General features: G+C 49.3%; 1 protein-coding gene across 2 annotated transcripts in view; it reads right to left on the reverse strand.

Annotated features, from left to right (window-relative positions):
• LOC121533863 (1-phosphatidylinositol 4,5-bisphosphate phosphodiesterase gamma-1) overlaps nt 1–15,979 on the reverse strand; it is a 52,854-nt gene that overhangs the window by 23,363 nt on the left and 13,512 nt on the right. The window contains exons 2-17 of one of the 2 annotated variants that reach the window (XM_041840171.2): nt 15,432–15,581; nt 14,090–14,183; nt 13,289–13,336; nt 9,036–9,120; nt 8,857–8,937; nt 8,717–8,751; nt 8,405–8,477; nt 6,341–6,436; nt 6,141–6,259; nt 5,258–5,343; nt 4,940–5,060; nt 4,642–4,810; nt 4,314–4,433; nt 4,073–4,195; nt 3,325–3,509; nt 1,705–1,905 (exon numbers count right to left, since the gene is read on the reverse strand). In XM_041840171.2, the coding sequence (XP_041696105.1) occupies nt 1,705–1,905; nt 3,325–3,509; nt 4,073–4,195; nt 4,314–4,433; nt 4,642–4,810; nt 4,940–5,060; nt 5,258–5,343; nt 6,141–6,259; nt 6,341–6,436; nt 8,405–8,477; nt 8,717–8,751; nt 8,857–8,937; nt 9,036–9,120; nt 13,289–13,336; nt 14,090–14,183; nt 15,432–15,581 (1,786 nt within the window). Of the gene's footprint in view, nt 1–1,704; nt 1,906–3,324; nt 3,510–4,072; nt 4,196–4,313; nt 4,434–4,641; nt 4,811–4,939; nt 5,061–5,257; nt 5,344–6,140; nt 6,260–6,340; nt 6,437–6,575; nt 6,647–8,404; nt 8,478–8,716; nt 8,752–8,856; nt 8,938–9,035; nt 9,121–13,288; nt 13,337–14,089; nt 14,184–15,431; nt 15,582–15,979 lie in introns of those variants that run through there. The other variant, XM_041840173.2, reaches the window with a different exon arrangement.

The raw sequence follows: 15,979 nt of genomic DNA on the forward strand, positions 1-15,979 counted from the left end.
TATAAATTGATTTGCATTTTAATGAGGGAAATAAGTATTTGACCCCCTCTCAATCAGAAAGATTTCTGGCTCCCAGGTGTCTTTTATACAGGTAACGAGCTGAGATTAGGAGCACACTCTTAAAGGGAGTGCTCCTAATCTCAGCTTGTTACCTTTATAAAAAGACACCTGTCCACAGAAGCAATCAATCAGATTCCAAACTCTCCACCATGGCCAAGACCAAAGAGCTCTCCAAGGATGTCAGGGACAAGATTGTAGACCTACACAAGGCTGGAATGGGCTACAAGACCATCGCCAAGCAGCTTGGTGAGAAGGTGACAACAGTTGGTGCGATTATTCGCAAATGGAAGAAACACAAAAGAACTGTCAATCTCCCTCGGCCTGGGACTCCATGCAAGATCTCACCTCGTGGAGTTGCAATGATCATGAGAACGGTGAGGAATCAGCCCAGAACTACACGGGAGGATCTTGTCAATGATCTCAAGGCAGCTGGGACCATAGTCACCAAGAAAACAATTGGTAACACACTACGCCGTGAAGGACTGAAATCCTGCAGCGCCCGCAAGGTCCCCCTGCTCAAGAAAGCACATATACAGGCCCGTCTGAAGTTTGTCAATGAATATCTGAATGATTCAGAGGAGAACTGGGTGAAAGTGTTGTGGCCAGATGAGACCAAAATGGAGCTCTTTGGCATCAACTCAACTCGCCGTGTTTGGAGGAGGAGGAATGCTGCCTATGACCCCAAGAACACCATCCCCACCGTCAAACATGGAGGTGGAAACATTATGCTTTGGGGGTGTTTTTCTGCTAAGGGGACAGGACAACTTCACCGCATCAAAGGGACGATGGACGGGGCCATGTACCGTCAAATCTTGGGTGAGAACCTCCTTCCCTCAGCCAGGGCATTGATAATGGGTTGTGGATGGGTATTCCAGCATGACAATGACCCAAAACACATGGCCAAGGCAACAAAGGAGTGGCTCAAGAAGAAGCATATTAAGGTCCTGGAGTGGAGGGAGCTGAAGGTTTGAGTTGCCAAACATCAGGCTCGAAACCTTAATGACTTGGAGAAGATCTGCAAAGAGGAGTGGGACAAAATCCCTCCTGAGATGTGTGCAAACCTGGTGGCCAACTACAAGAAACGTCTGACCTCTGTGATTGCCAACAAGGGTTTTGCCACCAAGTACTAAGTAATGTTATGCAGAGGGGTCAAATACTTATTTCCCTCATTAAAATGCAAATCAATTTATAAAATTTTTGACATGCGTTTTTCTGGATTTTGTTGTTGTTATTCTGTCTCTCACTGTTCAAATAAACCTACCATTAAAATTATAGACTGATCTATACTGATGTCTTTGTCAGTGGGCAAATGTACAAAATCAGCAGGGGATCAAATACTTTTTTCCCACTGCATCACGACGCAACGCGGAGTGCCTGGACACAGCCCTTAGCTGTGGTATATTGGCAATATACCACAACCCCCCGAGGTTCTTATTGCTATTATAAACTGGTTACCAATGTAATTAGAGCAGTAAAAATAAATGTTTTGTCATACCTGTGTTATACGGTCTGATACACCACGGCTGTCAGCCAATCAGCATTCAGGGCTCGAACCACCCAGTTTATAATAACACATTAACACTCTTTCTTTCTCTCTTTCTCTCTCACACCCCCACCCCCACCCCCAACCCCCTCCCCTCTTACTCTCTGCTCTCGTGTGCATTGGGCTGTGGTACAGGGCTGCCCAGCCTCATCTCAAACTCGTTGCAGCGTAGGGGAGTGTCTCTGTAGTGGCAGATGAGTCTATACAGGCTGTCAAACACCAAGTTGTCAGTCAGGTAGTAGCGGGTGGAGCCAGACTCCTGGCGGGAGTGGATCCTACAGTGCTGCACACGCCCAGATCGCCTGGAGGGGAGGGGCCACAGGTGTCAATCAAGATGGAAGGGCCCACACATGACATTATGTCCTGGGGACCAACAAGGTCCCAAATGGCACCCTACTCCCTATTTAGTGTACTATACTGAACAAAAATATAAATGCAACATGTAAAGTGTTGGTCCCATGTTTCATGAGCTGAAATAAAGGATCCCAGAAATGTTCCATACGCACAAACAGCTTATTTCTCTCAAATTGTGTGCACACATTTGTTTACATCCCTGTTAGTGAACATTTCTCCTTTGCCAAGATAATCCATCCACCTGACAGGTGTGGCATATCAAGAAGCTGATTAAACAGCATTGCCATTACACAGGTGCACATTGTGCTGGGGACAATAAAAGGCCACTCTAAAATGTGCTGTTTTGTCACACAACACAATGCCACAGATGTCTCAAGTTTTGAGCACAGAGAGGACCAGCATAGAGAGGACCAGAATAGAGAGGACCAGCATAGAGAGGACCAGCATAAAGAGGACCAGCATAAAGAGGACCAGCATAGAGACATAGAGAGGACCAGCATAGAGAGGATCAGCATAGAGAGGACCAGCATAGAGACATAGAGAGGACCAGCATAGAGAGGACCAGCATAGAGAGGACCAGCATAAAGAGGACCAGCATAGAGAGGACTAGCATAGAGAGGACCAGCATAAAGAGGACCAGCATAGAGAGGACCAGTATAGAGACATAGAGAGGACCAGCATAGAGAGGACCAGCATAGAGAGGACTAGTATAGAGACATAGAGAGGACCAGTATATAGACATTGAGAGGACCAGCATAAAGAAGACCAGCATAGAGAGGACCGGCATAGAGAGGACCAGCATAGAGAGGACCAGCATAGATTACCAACATAGAGAGGACCAGTATAGAGAGGACCAGCATAGAGACCCCAGCATAGAGATATAGAGAGGACCAGCATAGAGAGGACCAGCATAAAGAGGACCAGCATAGAGAGGACCAGCATAGAGACATAGAGAGGACCAGCATAGAGAAGACCAGCATAGAGGGGACCAGCATAAAGAGGACCAGCATAGAGAGGACCAGCATAGAGAGGACCAGCATAAAGAGGACCAGCATAGAGAGGACCAGTATAGAGACATAGAGAGGACCAGCATAGAGAGCTCCAGCATAGAGAGGACCAGCATAAAGAGGACCAGCATAGAGAGGACAAGCATAAAGAGGACCAGCACAGAGAGGACCAGCATAGAGAGGACCAGCATAGAGAGGACCAGCATAAAGAGGACCAGCATAGAGACATAGAGATGACCAGCATAGAGAGGACCTGCATAGCGAGGACTAGCATACAGAGGACCAGCATAGAGAGGACCAGCATAGAGACATAGAGAGGAAGGGATGGATAGAGAGATGAAGGATAGATAGGTGACTGACCAGAAGGAGAGAGTGTAGTCTCCTACGAAGGTCTCACTCTCTCGAACCAGGAAGGTCCCATCCTTGCCCCCGCCCTCACAGTACTCCTGCAGCAGTTTCTCGGCAACCTGCCTCCCATCCCGCCCCCCTCCCAGCTTCCCATGGAACCAGCGCTCCGCACAGTGTTGCTCATTGTTGTTACACTCCTAGATGGGGGGGAGAGAGAGGGGGGAGAGAGGGGGGAGGGGAGAGAGGGAGGGGAGAGAGAGGGGAGAGAGAGGGAGGGAGGGAGGGAGGGGGAGGGCAGAGAGGGAAGGGAAGGGGGAGAGAGGGGGGAGGGGAGAGAGAGAGAGAGAGAGCGAGAGAGAGAGAGAGAGAGAGAGAGAGAGAGAGAGAGAGAGAGAGAGAGAGAGAGAGAGAGAGAGAGAGAGAGAGAGAGAGAGAGAGAGAGAGAGAGAGAGAGAGAGAGAGAGAGAGAGATTAGAAATGCAAATTATAAAACATTCCGTTCCACTTAATTCTACATCCTGCTATTTACCTAGTAACTACTGTAGTTAGAAATTACATGGTAAAATAGTAATTACCTAACAATTACCTTACAATTACATTTAGGTTTCTTTCCTCCCATCGAAGATCATTCAAGTGTGTTGAATTCTTTCAAGTAGGTCAAGGAAAGTATGTTGTTACCAAATATGACCAAACAGGACAGTTAAATAAGGTATGAGCAAGCATTGTCTGTTCCACTCACTTTTGTAACCACCCCTCTCACCTCTTTCCCCCCCTCCTCTTCCATCTCCTCCTCCTCCTCTTCCTCGGCAGTCTGGTAGTGAGAGGTCTCCTCTGAGTAGTAGATCTTATTACTGCTCAGAACAAAGTAGTGGGGAGTCCACGTCTGAAACACACACACACACACACACACACGAGTAAGCAACATACAAATGATCACACACACACACACCTACTGTATGCACATACATGTCGCATACACACATATTCACACACACACTCACGTGGTCTATGGGGTCTTCCAGGTAGAGAATGCCATTCCTGAGGGAGTTACTGATGTCACTCTCAGAGTAGCTGGCTGACGTCACCTCTTCATACAGAGTGCCCTCCACTAGTTTCTTATGCTGAAACACACACACACACGGTTTAGTTTAGGTTGACTAATGGTTGACTTTGGGTCAGTATTGTGTCTGAAATGGCATACTATTCCCTATAGTAGTCTTTTGACCAGAGGCCCTATAACCATTTCAGACAGCCATGTCAGACACAGCCCATAGACTTGGCATGGTCATGTTATGGTCAGTGTGTTTGACCGCGCGGTCGTTCAGTCACCTTGATGAGTATCTTCCTGCGTAGCTGGTAGGGCGATGGCAGCTCATCTGCATTCAGATCCACTGGTTTGGTCAGCAGCAGATCCCCAAACACCTTCTTAAAGTGAGTAGCCATGTTCCTTTGTTGGACCACACTACAGTGGTCCTCTATGGACAGGATCACTGGGTACCTAGAGATACAGATACAAACACGCACGTGAGACACACACACACGTTAAAGAGAGACAGTGAGTGATTGAGTGAGTGAGTGAGTGAATGAGTGTGTGTGTGTGTGTTTTTGTGTGTGTGTGTCTACTCACTCTGACGTGACAAAGGCATGCTCTTTGATGGTGTGCAGCACGTCCAGGAATTTGATCTTGGAGGTGAGGGTGTGGCCATGGTAGATGATTGGCAGGTCATCGGGCCCATCCCAGCAATCAACTGAAACAATGTTTACACACAGAGCAAGGTCAAGGTTAGATTTGATCAATAGTTGCCTTGAATGTTCCTGCATGCTTTATTCTTGTGTGTTGTTGCTTTAGCAATAAAACATGTTTTGTCATGCCAATAAAGCATTTTGAATATAATTGAATTGAGAAAGAGAGATGGAGGGAGTTAGAGAGGATGAAGTGTCTTACGTTCTATGCAGCGACAGCCCATCCTTAGGCAGCGAGCGTAGGCCTCTAGAGATGACTCACTGGAGAACTGATCACCTGTCAGATACCTGAGAGAGAAGATGGAGAAAGGGAGAGGGAGAGAGAGGTGGAGAGGGGGGATGGAGAGAATGAGGGAGAGGGAGGGAGAGAGAGGAAGATAGGAAAGGAAGTGAAGAGGGAGAGAGAGTTACATGGAAGATGGAATGAGCAGTATGAATGATGGAATTTGAGAGAGAGACAGAGAGCAAGAGAGAGATAGAGGTAGAGAGACAGAGAGGTATAGAGGTAGAGGTGGAGAGAGACAGAGAGGTAGAGAGAGGTAGAGGTAGAGAGACAGAGAGAGGTAGAGAGAGGTAGAGGTGGAGAGAGACAGAGAGGTAGAGAGAGTTAGAGGTGGAGAGAGAGAGAGCAAGAGAGAGATAGAGGTAGAGAGAGGTAGAGAGGTAGAGGTATAGAGAGACAGAGAGGTAGAGAGAGGTAGAGGTGGAGAGAGAGAGAGCAAGAGAGAGACAGAGGTATAGAGAGGTAGAGAGGTAGAGAGAGGTAGAGGTATAGAGAGACAGAGGTAGAGAGAGGTAGAGGTGGAGAGAGAGAGAGCAAGAGAGAAGCAGAGGTGGAGAGAGAGAGAGGTTGAGAGTGGTAGAGGTAGAGAGAGACAGAGAGGTAGAGAGAAGCAGAGGTGGAGAGAGAGAGAGAGGTTGAGAGTGGTAGAGGTAGAGAGAGACAGAGAGGTAGAGAGAAGCAGAGGTGGAGAGAGAGAGAGAGGTTGAGAGTGGTAGAGGTAGAGAGAGACAGAGAGGTAGAGAAAGTTAGAGGTGGAGAGAGACAGAGAAGTAGAGGTAGAGGTATAGAGGTGTGACCCTACGTGTTGTGTGATGAGGAGATCCAGTACTGAGACAGGGGTCTCTTCATGTCGTCAGAGACAACAGCAGCAGGTCGAGGGTCACACAATGAGTTCTCCTTGGAGTACAGGAACGTCAGGAACTGAACAGAGAACATTAGAGGATGAGCAGACCAGGGAGAGAGAGAGAGTGGTGTGTGTGTGCGTGGGTGTGTGTGTCTCACCTCATCTAGCTGTAGCATAGGTTCGGTCTGTGCTCCACCCCTCAGGTAGCCCATTAGGAACTCTCTGACGCGGCTCATGTCCGACGCCCATGACTCCTGCATGTGTCACAGGATCATGACATCATCAACATGCGACCCTCTATCCCTCCATCCAATGTCTCAGCCATAGAGTTGGATAGAGGGCTCATTTGCCACAAAGCCTGTTTTAGCATGGGCAGCACCATTGAGGACTCACCATTTTGATGTAGTCAACTTGGTGGGACTTCCTATGCGTTAAGGAAGGATCACAGAAATCCATCCAGGTCATCAGGAGGGATCACCAATGAATTATACTCCTGAGCAAACATTCCATATGGCAGTTAATCACCAACCTTAGCCTTATCCTATCCCACCTCAAAACCTTCACTGACACCCTCCTTGACCCCCTGCAGTTCGCCTACAGAGTCAACAGGTGTGTGGATGAAGCTGTCAACATGGATCTCCACTACATCCTTCAGCACCTCGACAACCCAAGGACTTGTGCGAAGTTATCTGACTCCATCTGTCGGTGGATCAACAACTTCCTGTCCAACAGGACACAATACATGAAGCTGGGAAAACACCTCTTGGACTCTCTGTCCCTCAGCACTGGAGCGCCGCAGGGTTGCATGCTCTCCTTTCTTCTCTACTCACTCTAATCCAACGACTGCACCTCCAACGACCTGTCTGTCAAGCTACTCAAGTTCGCAGATGACACCACCCTAGTCGGCCTTATCTCCAACGGTGATGAGTCCATGTACCGAAGAGAGGTTGACCGGATGGTGGCCTGGTGCAGTCACAAAGAATTTACGGCTTGAAATCAACGACTCAGCTGTAAGTACGGCTGAGTCATTCAAATTCCTGGGGACCATCATCTCCCACAACCTCAAGTGGGAGGACAACATCACAGCGGTCACCAAAAAGGCACACCAGTGGGTGTACTTCTTGCGTCAACTGAAGAAATTAAAACTCTCACTCTACACAGCCATCATCGAGCCCTCCTCACCTCCTCGATCACGGTCTGGTTCAGGAATGCCTCTGCCTGGTCCAAGGGTAAACTGCAACGGATTGTGCGGCTGCTGAGAGGGTCATCAGCTGCCACCTGCCCTCCATCGTAGACCTTCACGACTCCAGGACAAGGAAGCGTGCAGGAAAGATCATCACCGACCCCTTAAACCCTGGTCACCCCCTCTTCCAAAGACTCCCCTCTGGCAAACGGTTCAGGTCAATCATGACCAAAACCTCCTGCAACCTGAACACCTTCTTCCCTGAACAGCTTCTTAGTTTTTATTTAAAGAAATGGAGGAGATTCTGATGCCTGTTCAGACAACACACTCCTGGTGGCAATGCACCCTTTCAGTTTGTCCACAAACTATCAATAAACTCATAGAAGTAGTAGAAGAAGAAAATGGAGAACAATAAAATGGAGATAGCTCTCAATGGCGCTGTCCATGCTATCACATAAACCATTAGTGCAAAGATGAGCTCTCTAGTACATCTCTATGGTCTCAGCCCACAACAGTATCTGTTTATTTTTTATACCCCCCTTTTCATGATATCCAATTACGATCTTGTCTCATCGCTGCAACTTCCCAACGGGCTCGGGAGAGGCGAAGGTCGAGTCATGCGTCCTCCGAAACATGACCCGCCAAACCGCGCTTCTTAACACCCACCCGCTTAACCCGGTAGCCAGCTGCACCAATGTGTCAGAGGAAACACTGTTCAACTGACGACCGAAGTCAGCCTGCAGGCACCCGGCCCGCCACAAGGAGTCGCTAGCGCACGACAAGCCAAGTAAAGCCCCCGCGGCCAAACCCTCCCCTAACCCGGACGACGCTGGGCCAATTGTGCGCTGCCCTATGGGACTCCCGGTCACGGCCAGTTGTGAAACAACCTGGGAACGAACCCGGGTCTGTAGTGATGCCTCAAGCACTGCGATGCAGTGCCTTAGACCGCTGCGCCACTCAGGAGGCCTAGCAGCATCTGTTTCACTGAGCAGCACTGTGTAATACGTTAACCATGAAGCATGTGAAAATGTGCCAGTACCTTCTGATCCAGCTGTAGAAACTTCTGGAAGTCGTACAAAGAGATCTGACACAGCTCTGGTCTGTCCACGTTCCTACACACACACACACACACACACACACACAAAACTGTTTAAAGGGCAGCACAATATTACATTTACATTTACGTCATTTAGCAGACGCTCTTAATATATATAGGTTACCTCTAATTAGTGGGTTGAGAATAGAGGAGAATAAAAAAGAAATGTGAGGTAGGAAGATGGATAGACATCAACGAAATGTAGGAGATTTGGGAAGACACATAGGGACAATAGGAGGAGGAGGAGGGACTCACCGGAGGGGGAAGGAGAGCTCCAGCTGCTCAATGATCTGAGGGAACAGAGGGAGAGCAAGGTGAGGTGTATGTGTATGTATGTGAGTGTGTGTGTGTGTGCACGAGCGTGTGTGTGTGTATGCATGTTTTCTAATACTCACACTCCTCTGTGCGTCGAACATCAATGTTCTGTAGAGCTGAGAAAAGTGAGGGAAGGAGAGATCACACCTGGCTTCCACTTCCTGTCCAGAGAGGAAGTACACAAGTTATTACATGTCCAAATCCTCTCCTTTAAACTGCGGCAGCCTGTACATGCCTGGGTATATCTATCATCTATTACCTGTAGCTTGTCTTTGAGGAAGCGCATGTTGGGGACTCTGTAGTTGATCTGAGGTAACAGGGCCTTCACATCCTTTACTGTGATACTGGACAGGACAATGCAATAAAGGAACAAGATATATAACAGAGACAATAGAACATTACTGACTGGACAATCAAATGTTACATCTATTCACATCAGTTTGAATTGTCACTCTTTCATCAGGTCCAGTGATTTAGTCAGTACCTATCTGAACCAGCAGGGGGCGTATGTTGACCAAAGGAAGGATTACAGTATTATAGTTCTGTTTAGTTGTGTTTCAGTTTGTTTCCAGCCAGAACCATAGTGAAGTTTAGTTATGTTTCCAGCCAGAGCCAGAGTGGAGTTTAGTTATGTTTCCAGCCAGAGTAGAGTTTAGTCATATTACTAGCCAGAGCTAGTGGAGTTTAGTTATGTTTCCAGCCAGAGCTAGAGTGGAGTTTAGTTATGTTTCCAGCCAGAGCTAGAGTGGAGTTTAGTTATGTTTCCAGCCAGAGTAAAGTTTAGTCATATTACCAGCCAGAGCTAGAGTGGAGTTTAGTTATGTTTCCAGCAAGAGCTAGAGTGGAGTTTAGTTATGTTTCCTGCCAAAGCTAGAGTGGAGTTTAGTTATGTTTCCAGCCAGAGCTAGAATGGAGTTTAGTTATGTTTCCAGTCAGAGCAAGAGTGGAGTTTAGTTACGTTTCCAGCAAGAGCTAGAGTGGAGTTTAGTTATGTTTCCAGCCAAAGCTAGAGTGGAGTTTAGTTATGTTTCCTGCCAGAGCCAGAGTGGAGTTTAGTTATGTTTCCAGCCAGAGTTAGAGTGGGTGTTTAGTTATGTTTCCAGCCAGAGCTAGAGTGGAGTTTAGTTATGTTTCCAGCCAGAGCTAGAGTAGAGTTTAGTTATGTTTCCAGCCAGAGCTAGAATGGAGTTTAGTTATGTTTCCAGCCAGAGTTAGAGTGGAGTTTAGTTATGTTTCCAGCCAGAGCTAGAGTGGAGTTTAGTTATGTTTCCAGCAAGAGCTAGAGTGGAGTTTAGTTATGTTTCCTGCCAAAGCTAGAGTGGAGTTTAGTTATGTTTCCAGCCAGAGCTAGAATGGAGTTTAGTTATGTTTCCAGTCAGAGCAAGAGTGGAGTTTAGTTACGTTTCCAGCAAGAGCTAGAGTGGAGTTTAGTTATGTTTCCTGCCAAAGCTAGAGTGGAGTTTAGTTATGTTTCCTGCCAGAGCCAGAGTGGAGTTTAGTTATGTTTCCAGCCAGAGTTAGAGTGGGTGTTTAGTTATGTTTCCAGCCAGACCTAGAGTGGAGTTTAGTTATGTTTCCAGCCAGAGCTAGAGTAGAGTTTAGTTATGTTTCCAGCCAGAGCTAGAATGGAGTTTAGTTATGTTTCCAGCCAGAGTTAGAGTGGAGTTTAGTTATGTTTCCAGCCAGAGCTAGAGTGGAGTTTAGTTATGTTTCCTGCCAGAGCCAGAGTGGAGTTTAGTTATGTTTCCAGCCAGAGCTAGAGTAGAGTTTAGTTATGTTTCCAGCCAGAGTTAGAGTGGAGTTTAGTTATGTTTCCAGCCAGAGCCAGAGTGGAGTTTAGTTGTGTTTCCAGCCAGAGCTAGAATGGAGTTTAGTTATGTTTCCAGCCAGAGTTAGAGTGGAGTTTAGTTATGTTTCCAGCCAGAGCCAGAGTAGAGTTTAGTTATGTTTCCAGCCAGAGCTAGAGTAGAGTTTAGTTATGTTTCCAGCCAGAGCTAGAGTAGAGTTTAGTTATGTTTCCAGCCAGAGTTAGAGTGGAGTTTAGTTATGTTTCCAGCCAGAGCCAGAGTGGAGTTTAGTTATGGAGTATCACAGTTCTGTTTAGTTTGTTTAGAGCCAGAGCTATGGGCGAGTGGCAGCCGGAAAGCCTCCTGCCTGGTCTCAATGTTTGGGCTCCACAGGGAGGGGCGGAGAGCAGGGGGGTGATCTCTCTCTCTTCCCGATTCCACCGGACGGGCCAGAGGAGGGGAGCAGGACTGGGTCTGGCTGGGTCGGGTACACACTGGATATCTCTCTGCCTCTCTCAGTCTCTGTCTCTGTGTCTGTCTCTGTGTCTGTCTTTCTTTCTTTGTTTCTTTCTAACTTTTTGTTTCTTTCTTTCTAATTCAATCCCTCTCTAGTTTCCTCTTTCTTTTGCTATCACTCTCAGACAGTCTCTTTGTGTTATGGGATATCTCTCTGTTTTCTCTCCCGCTCCACTCTGTCTTTCCCCTCCTGCAGGGTTGGGGCACATGGCCGATCACTTTGTTGATTAACTAGACACAAGCTGCTGTCCTCCAGCCTCTCAGAGAGTACTGATAGTTTGTGTGTGTGCGTGTGTGTGTGTGTGTGTGTGTGTGTGTGTGTGTGTGTGTGTGTGTGTGTGTGTGTGTGTGTGTGTGTGTGTGTGTGTGAGGGAGAGAGCAAGACGAAGATGGAGGAGAGCAGATACATCCCTGAGAGAAACTCCACCTGTCCTGGGGGATGTTGTTTTAGCATGTCTGCTTTCTCTCTCTCTCCCTCCCACTTCCCCCCCTTAACACACTCCTTTAGCTCCTTTCTTTCTCGCTCTCTGTCCCTGTCTTGGTCTTTCCCTATCTTCCCCCATTCTTTCTCTGGCTAGCATTTATCTCTCCATCCCTCTGTTCTGTTCATCCTCTGTTCAATCAACTCTCCTTTGTTTAACTCGTTATTTATCACCCCTCGTTATTTTGCTCTGATTTGGAGCTCCTGTTTCTATTTCCATTGAGACAGGAAGTTTCCCTCTCCCAATCCATCGCATCACTTCCTGTTCCTGTTCCTTATCAGGCGGTGGCAGACAGGCTGTTTGTGCTGGACCGCTTCCTCCCAAAGAGGTGGGAGCCACGGGACTGAGCTGGGGACAAGTGGAGATGTAAGGAGCTGGAGCTAGGGCTGGGGTTAGAGCTGGAGCTAGGGCTGGAGCTAGGGCTGGAGCTAGGGCTAGAGCTGGAGCTAGGGATAGGGTTGGAGCTAGGGCTGGGACTGGAGCTGGAGCTAGGGCTGGGACTGGAGCTGGAGCTAGGGCTAGGGCTGGAGCTAGGGCTGGAGCTGGAGCTAGGGCTGGGGTTAGAGCTGGAGCTAGGGCTAGGGTTGGAGCTAGGGCTGGAGCTAGGGCTGGGGCTGGGGTTAGAGCTGGAGCTAGGGCTAGGGCTGGAGCTAGGGCTGGAGCTGGAGCTAGGGCTGGGGTTAGAGCTGGAGCTAGGGCTAGGGTTGGAGCTAGGGCTGGAGCTAGGGCTGGGGCTGGAGCTAGGTCTGGAGCTAGGGCTAGGACTGGAGCTGGAGCTAGGGCTATGGCTGGAGCTAGGTCTGGAGCTAGGGCTAGGGCTGGAGCTAGGGCTGGAGCTAGGGCTGGGACTGGAGCTAGGTCTGGAGCTAGGGCTAGGGCTGGAGCTAGGTCTGGAGCTAGGGCTGGAGCTAGGGCTGGAGATAGGGCTGGGGCTGGAGCTAGGGCTGGGACTGGAGCTAGGTCTGGAGCTAGGGCTGGAGCTAGGGCTGGAGCTAGGGCTAGGGTTGGAGCTAGGGCTGGAGCTAGGGCTAGGGCTGGAGCTAGGTCTGAAGCTAGGGCTGGGGCTGGAGCTAGGGCTGGAGCTAGGGCTAGGGTTGGAGCTAGGGCTGGCGCTAGGGCTGGGGCTGGAGCTAGGTCTGAAGCTAGGGCTGGGGCTGGAGCTAGGGCTGGAGATAGGGCTGGAGATAGGGCTGGGGCTGGAGCTAGGTCTGGAGCTAGGGCTGGGGCTGGAGCTAGGTCTGGAGCTGGGGATGGAGCTGGGGCTAGGGCTGGAGCTAGGGCTGGGGCTGGAACTAGGTCTGGAGCTAGGGCTGGGGCTGGAGCTAGGGCTGGAGATAGGGCTGGGGCTGGAGCTAGGGCTGGGGCTGGAGCTAGGGCTGGAGCTAGGGCTGGAGCTGGGGCTGGAGCTGGGGCTAGGGCTGGAGCTAGGGCTGGAGATAGGGCTGGGGCTGGAGCTAGGTCTGGAGCTGGGGATGGGGCTGGAGCTAGGTCTGGAGCTAGGTCTGGAGCTAGGGCTGGGGCTGGGGATCGAACTGGGGCTGGGGATCGAACTGGGGATGGGGTTGGAGCTGGAGCTGAGAATGGAGCTGGGGTGTTATTATTTTATAACGTCTGGAGTGGATTTCCCCCACAATTCCACTGGTTGGCAGAGTGACCATAGTGTGTATATCCCAGGGTTCTGATTGGGTGTAACAACAATGTTGATATGGTATTGACGTCTGACCCACCTTCCCTCCCGATTCCTGTCCATCACCTCAAACTGTCTCCTCAGCCACCTGGAGGGAGGATATACAGAAATAGAGAGAAGAGAGATAGTTCAGTATGAGATGGAAAGAGAGATGTTGAGTGGCTGTGTTGAGCACAGTGGAGTCTTTTGAAAGCCACCAGCCACGGTGTTTAACATTGACTTAGTCTAAGTTTAAATTGTGAAAGGACTGTATTTGTGAAAACATAAGTACTAAAAATACAAATGTGACCCAAAGCCTACAACACAAAATCCTTGACTGACTGTATGGTACTTCATTGACTGTGACCAAGTCGTTGACATTTGTAAACAAAATAGTCATAAAACTGATCATATGTACAACACTGAAGTGCCTCTCTCCCACTCTCTTTCTCTCTCAAACAAAACACTCTTCTCTTTGCACTACTCTCAGTTTTCCTCCACAAACCATGGAATAGAGGAACATCAACCCCACACATTTACCCAGAATAATTATTTTTGACCAACACAAATATTGTTGCTCTCTCCAACCCCCTTCCCTGTCCCCTCTCTCCTGTGTGTGTTATAATAGTAATGCTACCGGAAACTACAAACAGGAGCCTGTTAAACAACACAGACACATCCTGATTCAGACTGTGATTAAGACACACACTCCTCTCTTCACATCTCTCCCTCTCTCACTCACTCACACACACACACACACACACACACTCCTCTCCTTCCTCTCTCTCTCTCTCTCTCTCTCTCTCTCTCTCTCTCTCTCTCTCTCTCTCTCTCTCTCTCGCTCTCTCACACACACACGTACCTGTCTATCTGTTGTGGTGCTGAGGCTCTCTGAGTATCCATCATCAGCCAGTTGAGTCCAGTGATCCACATATTGACCTCCTCCTCACTAAAGGCTGGAGACAGAGAGAGAGAGAGTGGGGGGGGGGGGGCAGAGGGAGCGAGAGAGAGAGAGGGGGGAGTGAGAGGGAGAAAGGCAGACAGAGAAAGAGCGAGACAGGGACAGAGAGTGAGACAGGGACAGAGAGCGAGACAGGGACAGAGAGCGAGACAGGGACAGAGAGTGAGACAGGGACAGAGAGCGAGACAGGGACAGAGAGCGAGACAGGGACAGAGAGCGAGACAGGGACAGAGAGCGAGACAGGGACAGAGAGCGAGACAGGGACAGAGAGCGAGACAGGGACAGAGAGCGAGACAGGGACATAGAGCGAGACAGGGACAGAGAGCGAGACAGGGACATAGAGCGAGACAGGGACAGAGAGCGAGACAGGGACAGAGAGTGAGACAGGGACAGAGAGCGAGACAGGGACAGAGAGCGAGACAGGGACAGAGAGCGAGACAGGGACAGAGAGCGAGACAGGGACAGAGAGCGAGACAGGGACAGAGAGCGAGACAGGGACAGAGAGCGAGACAGGGACATAGAGCGAGACAGGGACAGAGAGCGAGACAGGGACATAGAGCGAGACAGGGACAGAGAGCGAGACAGGGACAGAGAGCGAGACAGGGACAGAGAGCGAGACAGGGACAGAGAGCGAGACAGGGACATAGAGCGAGACAGGGACAGAGAGCCGAGACAGGGACATAGAGCGAGACAGGGACAGAGAGCGAGACAGGGACAGAGAGCGAGACAGGGACAGAGAGCGAGACAGGGACAGAGAGCAAGAGCGAGACAGGGACAGAGAGCGAGAGCGAGACAGGGACATAGAGCGAGACAGGGACATAGAGCGAGACAGGGACAGAGAGCGAGACAGGGACAGAGAGTGAGACAGGGACAGAGAGCGAGACAGGGACATAGAGTGAGACAGGGACAGAGAGCGAGACATGGACAGAGAGCGAGACAGGGACAGAGAGCGAGACAGGGACAGAGAGCGAGACAGGGACAGAGAGCGAGACAGGGACATAGAGCGAGAGCGAGAGTGAGTGTGGGCATGGAGAAAATACATTTGGGGTAGAATAGAAATGTTGCCTTATACAACCGGAGCTACAGTAGCATGGTATTATTACAAATATGGAAATATTTATCTTCTAGCCACCCCTTTACCCTCCCAGAATATCACTAACAGATGCAATGGAGAACATTTGGAGAGCCATCAAGCAACACAGAACGCACACACACACACACACACACACACACACACACTGACCAGCCACGCTGAGTGTTTTGAGACGGAACTCCAGTCCGTAGAGCACGATGAAGCAGTGGGTGGAGTCTAATTTACGAGCCTCCTCTGGATAACGCTCAAAGTCCCGGGAGCCTTTACCCAACCGCAGCTCTCTGATCTCCCTGATGTCAACTAGAGAGAGAGAGGAAAATACTGTTAGTCAACACACACATAGACAGACAGACAGACACACTGCACCCCGACTCCCTCCGTGCCGACTGCATTGACAATAATGATGTTATAACAGCTACACAATGGTAATGACAGCGGGGGGAGGAGGAGGGGGGGGCATTTTAAAATATTTGGAATGAATGGTAGATATACAGTCCCGCACACACACACACAAACACAAACTGGTCACACCCACAAGGAAAACTAATCTCATTTACTTAGCAGATGTCTTGAGCAAACTAAATACACAAGCACAGACAGCCAGACACTTGGGTGCACATAGAGTCAAAATAGAAAGAGAGAGATTTTATAGCTACTTTATAAGATGTGCACACACTTAAGCAACACACACACACACA

Source organism: Coregonus clupeaformis, chromosome 20, assembly GCF_020615455.1.
Source record: "Coregonus clupeaformis isolate EN_2021a chromosome 20, ASM2061545v1, whole genome shotgun sequence".
Taxonomy (NCBI): Eukaryota; Metazoa; Chordata; class Actinopteri; order Salmoniformes; family Salmonidae; genus Coregonus; species Coregonus clupeaformis.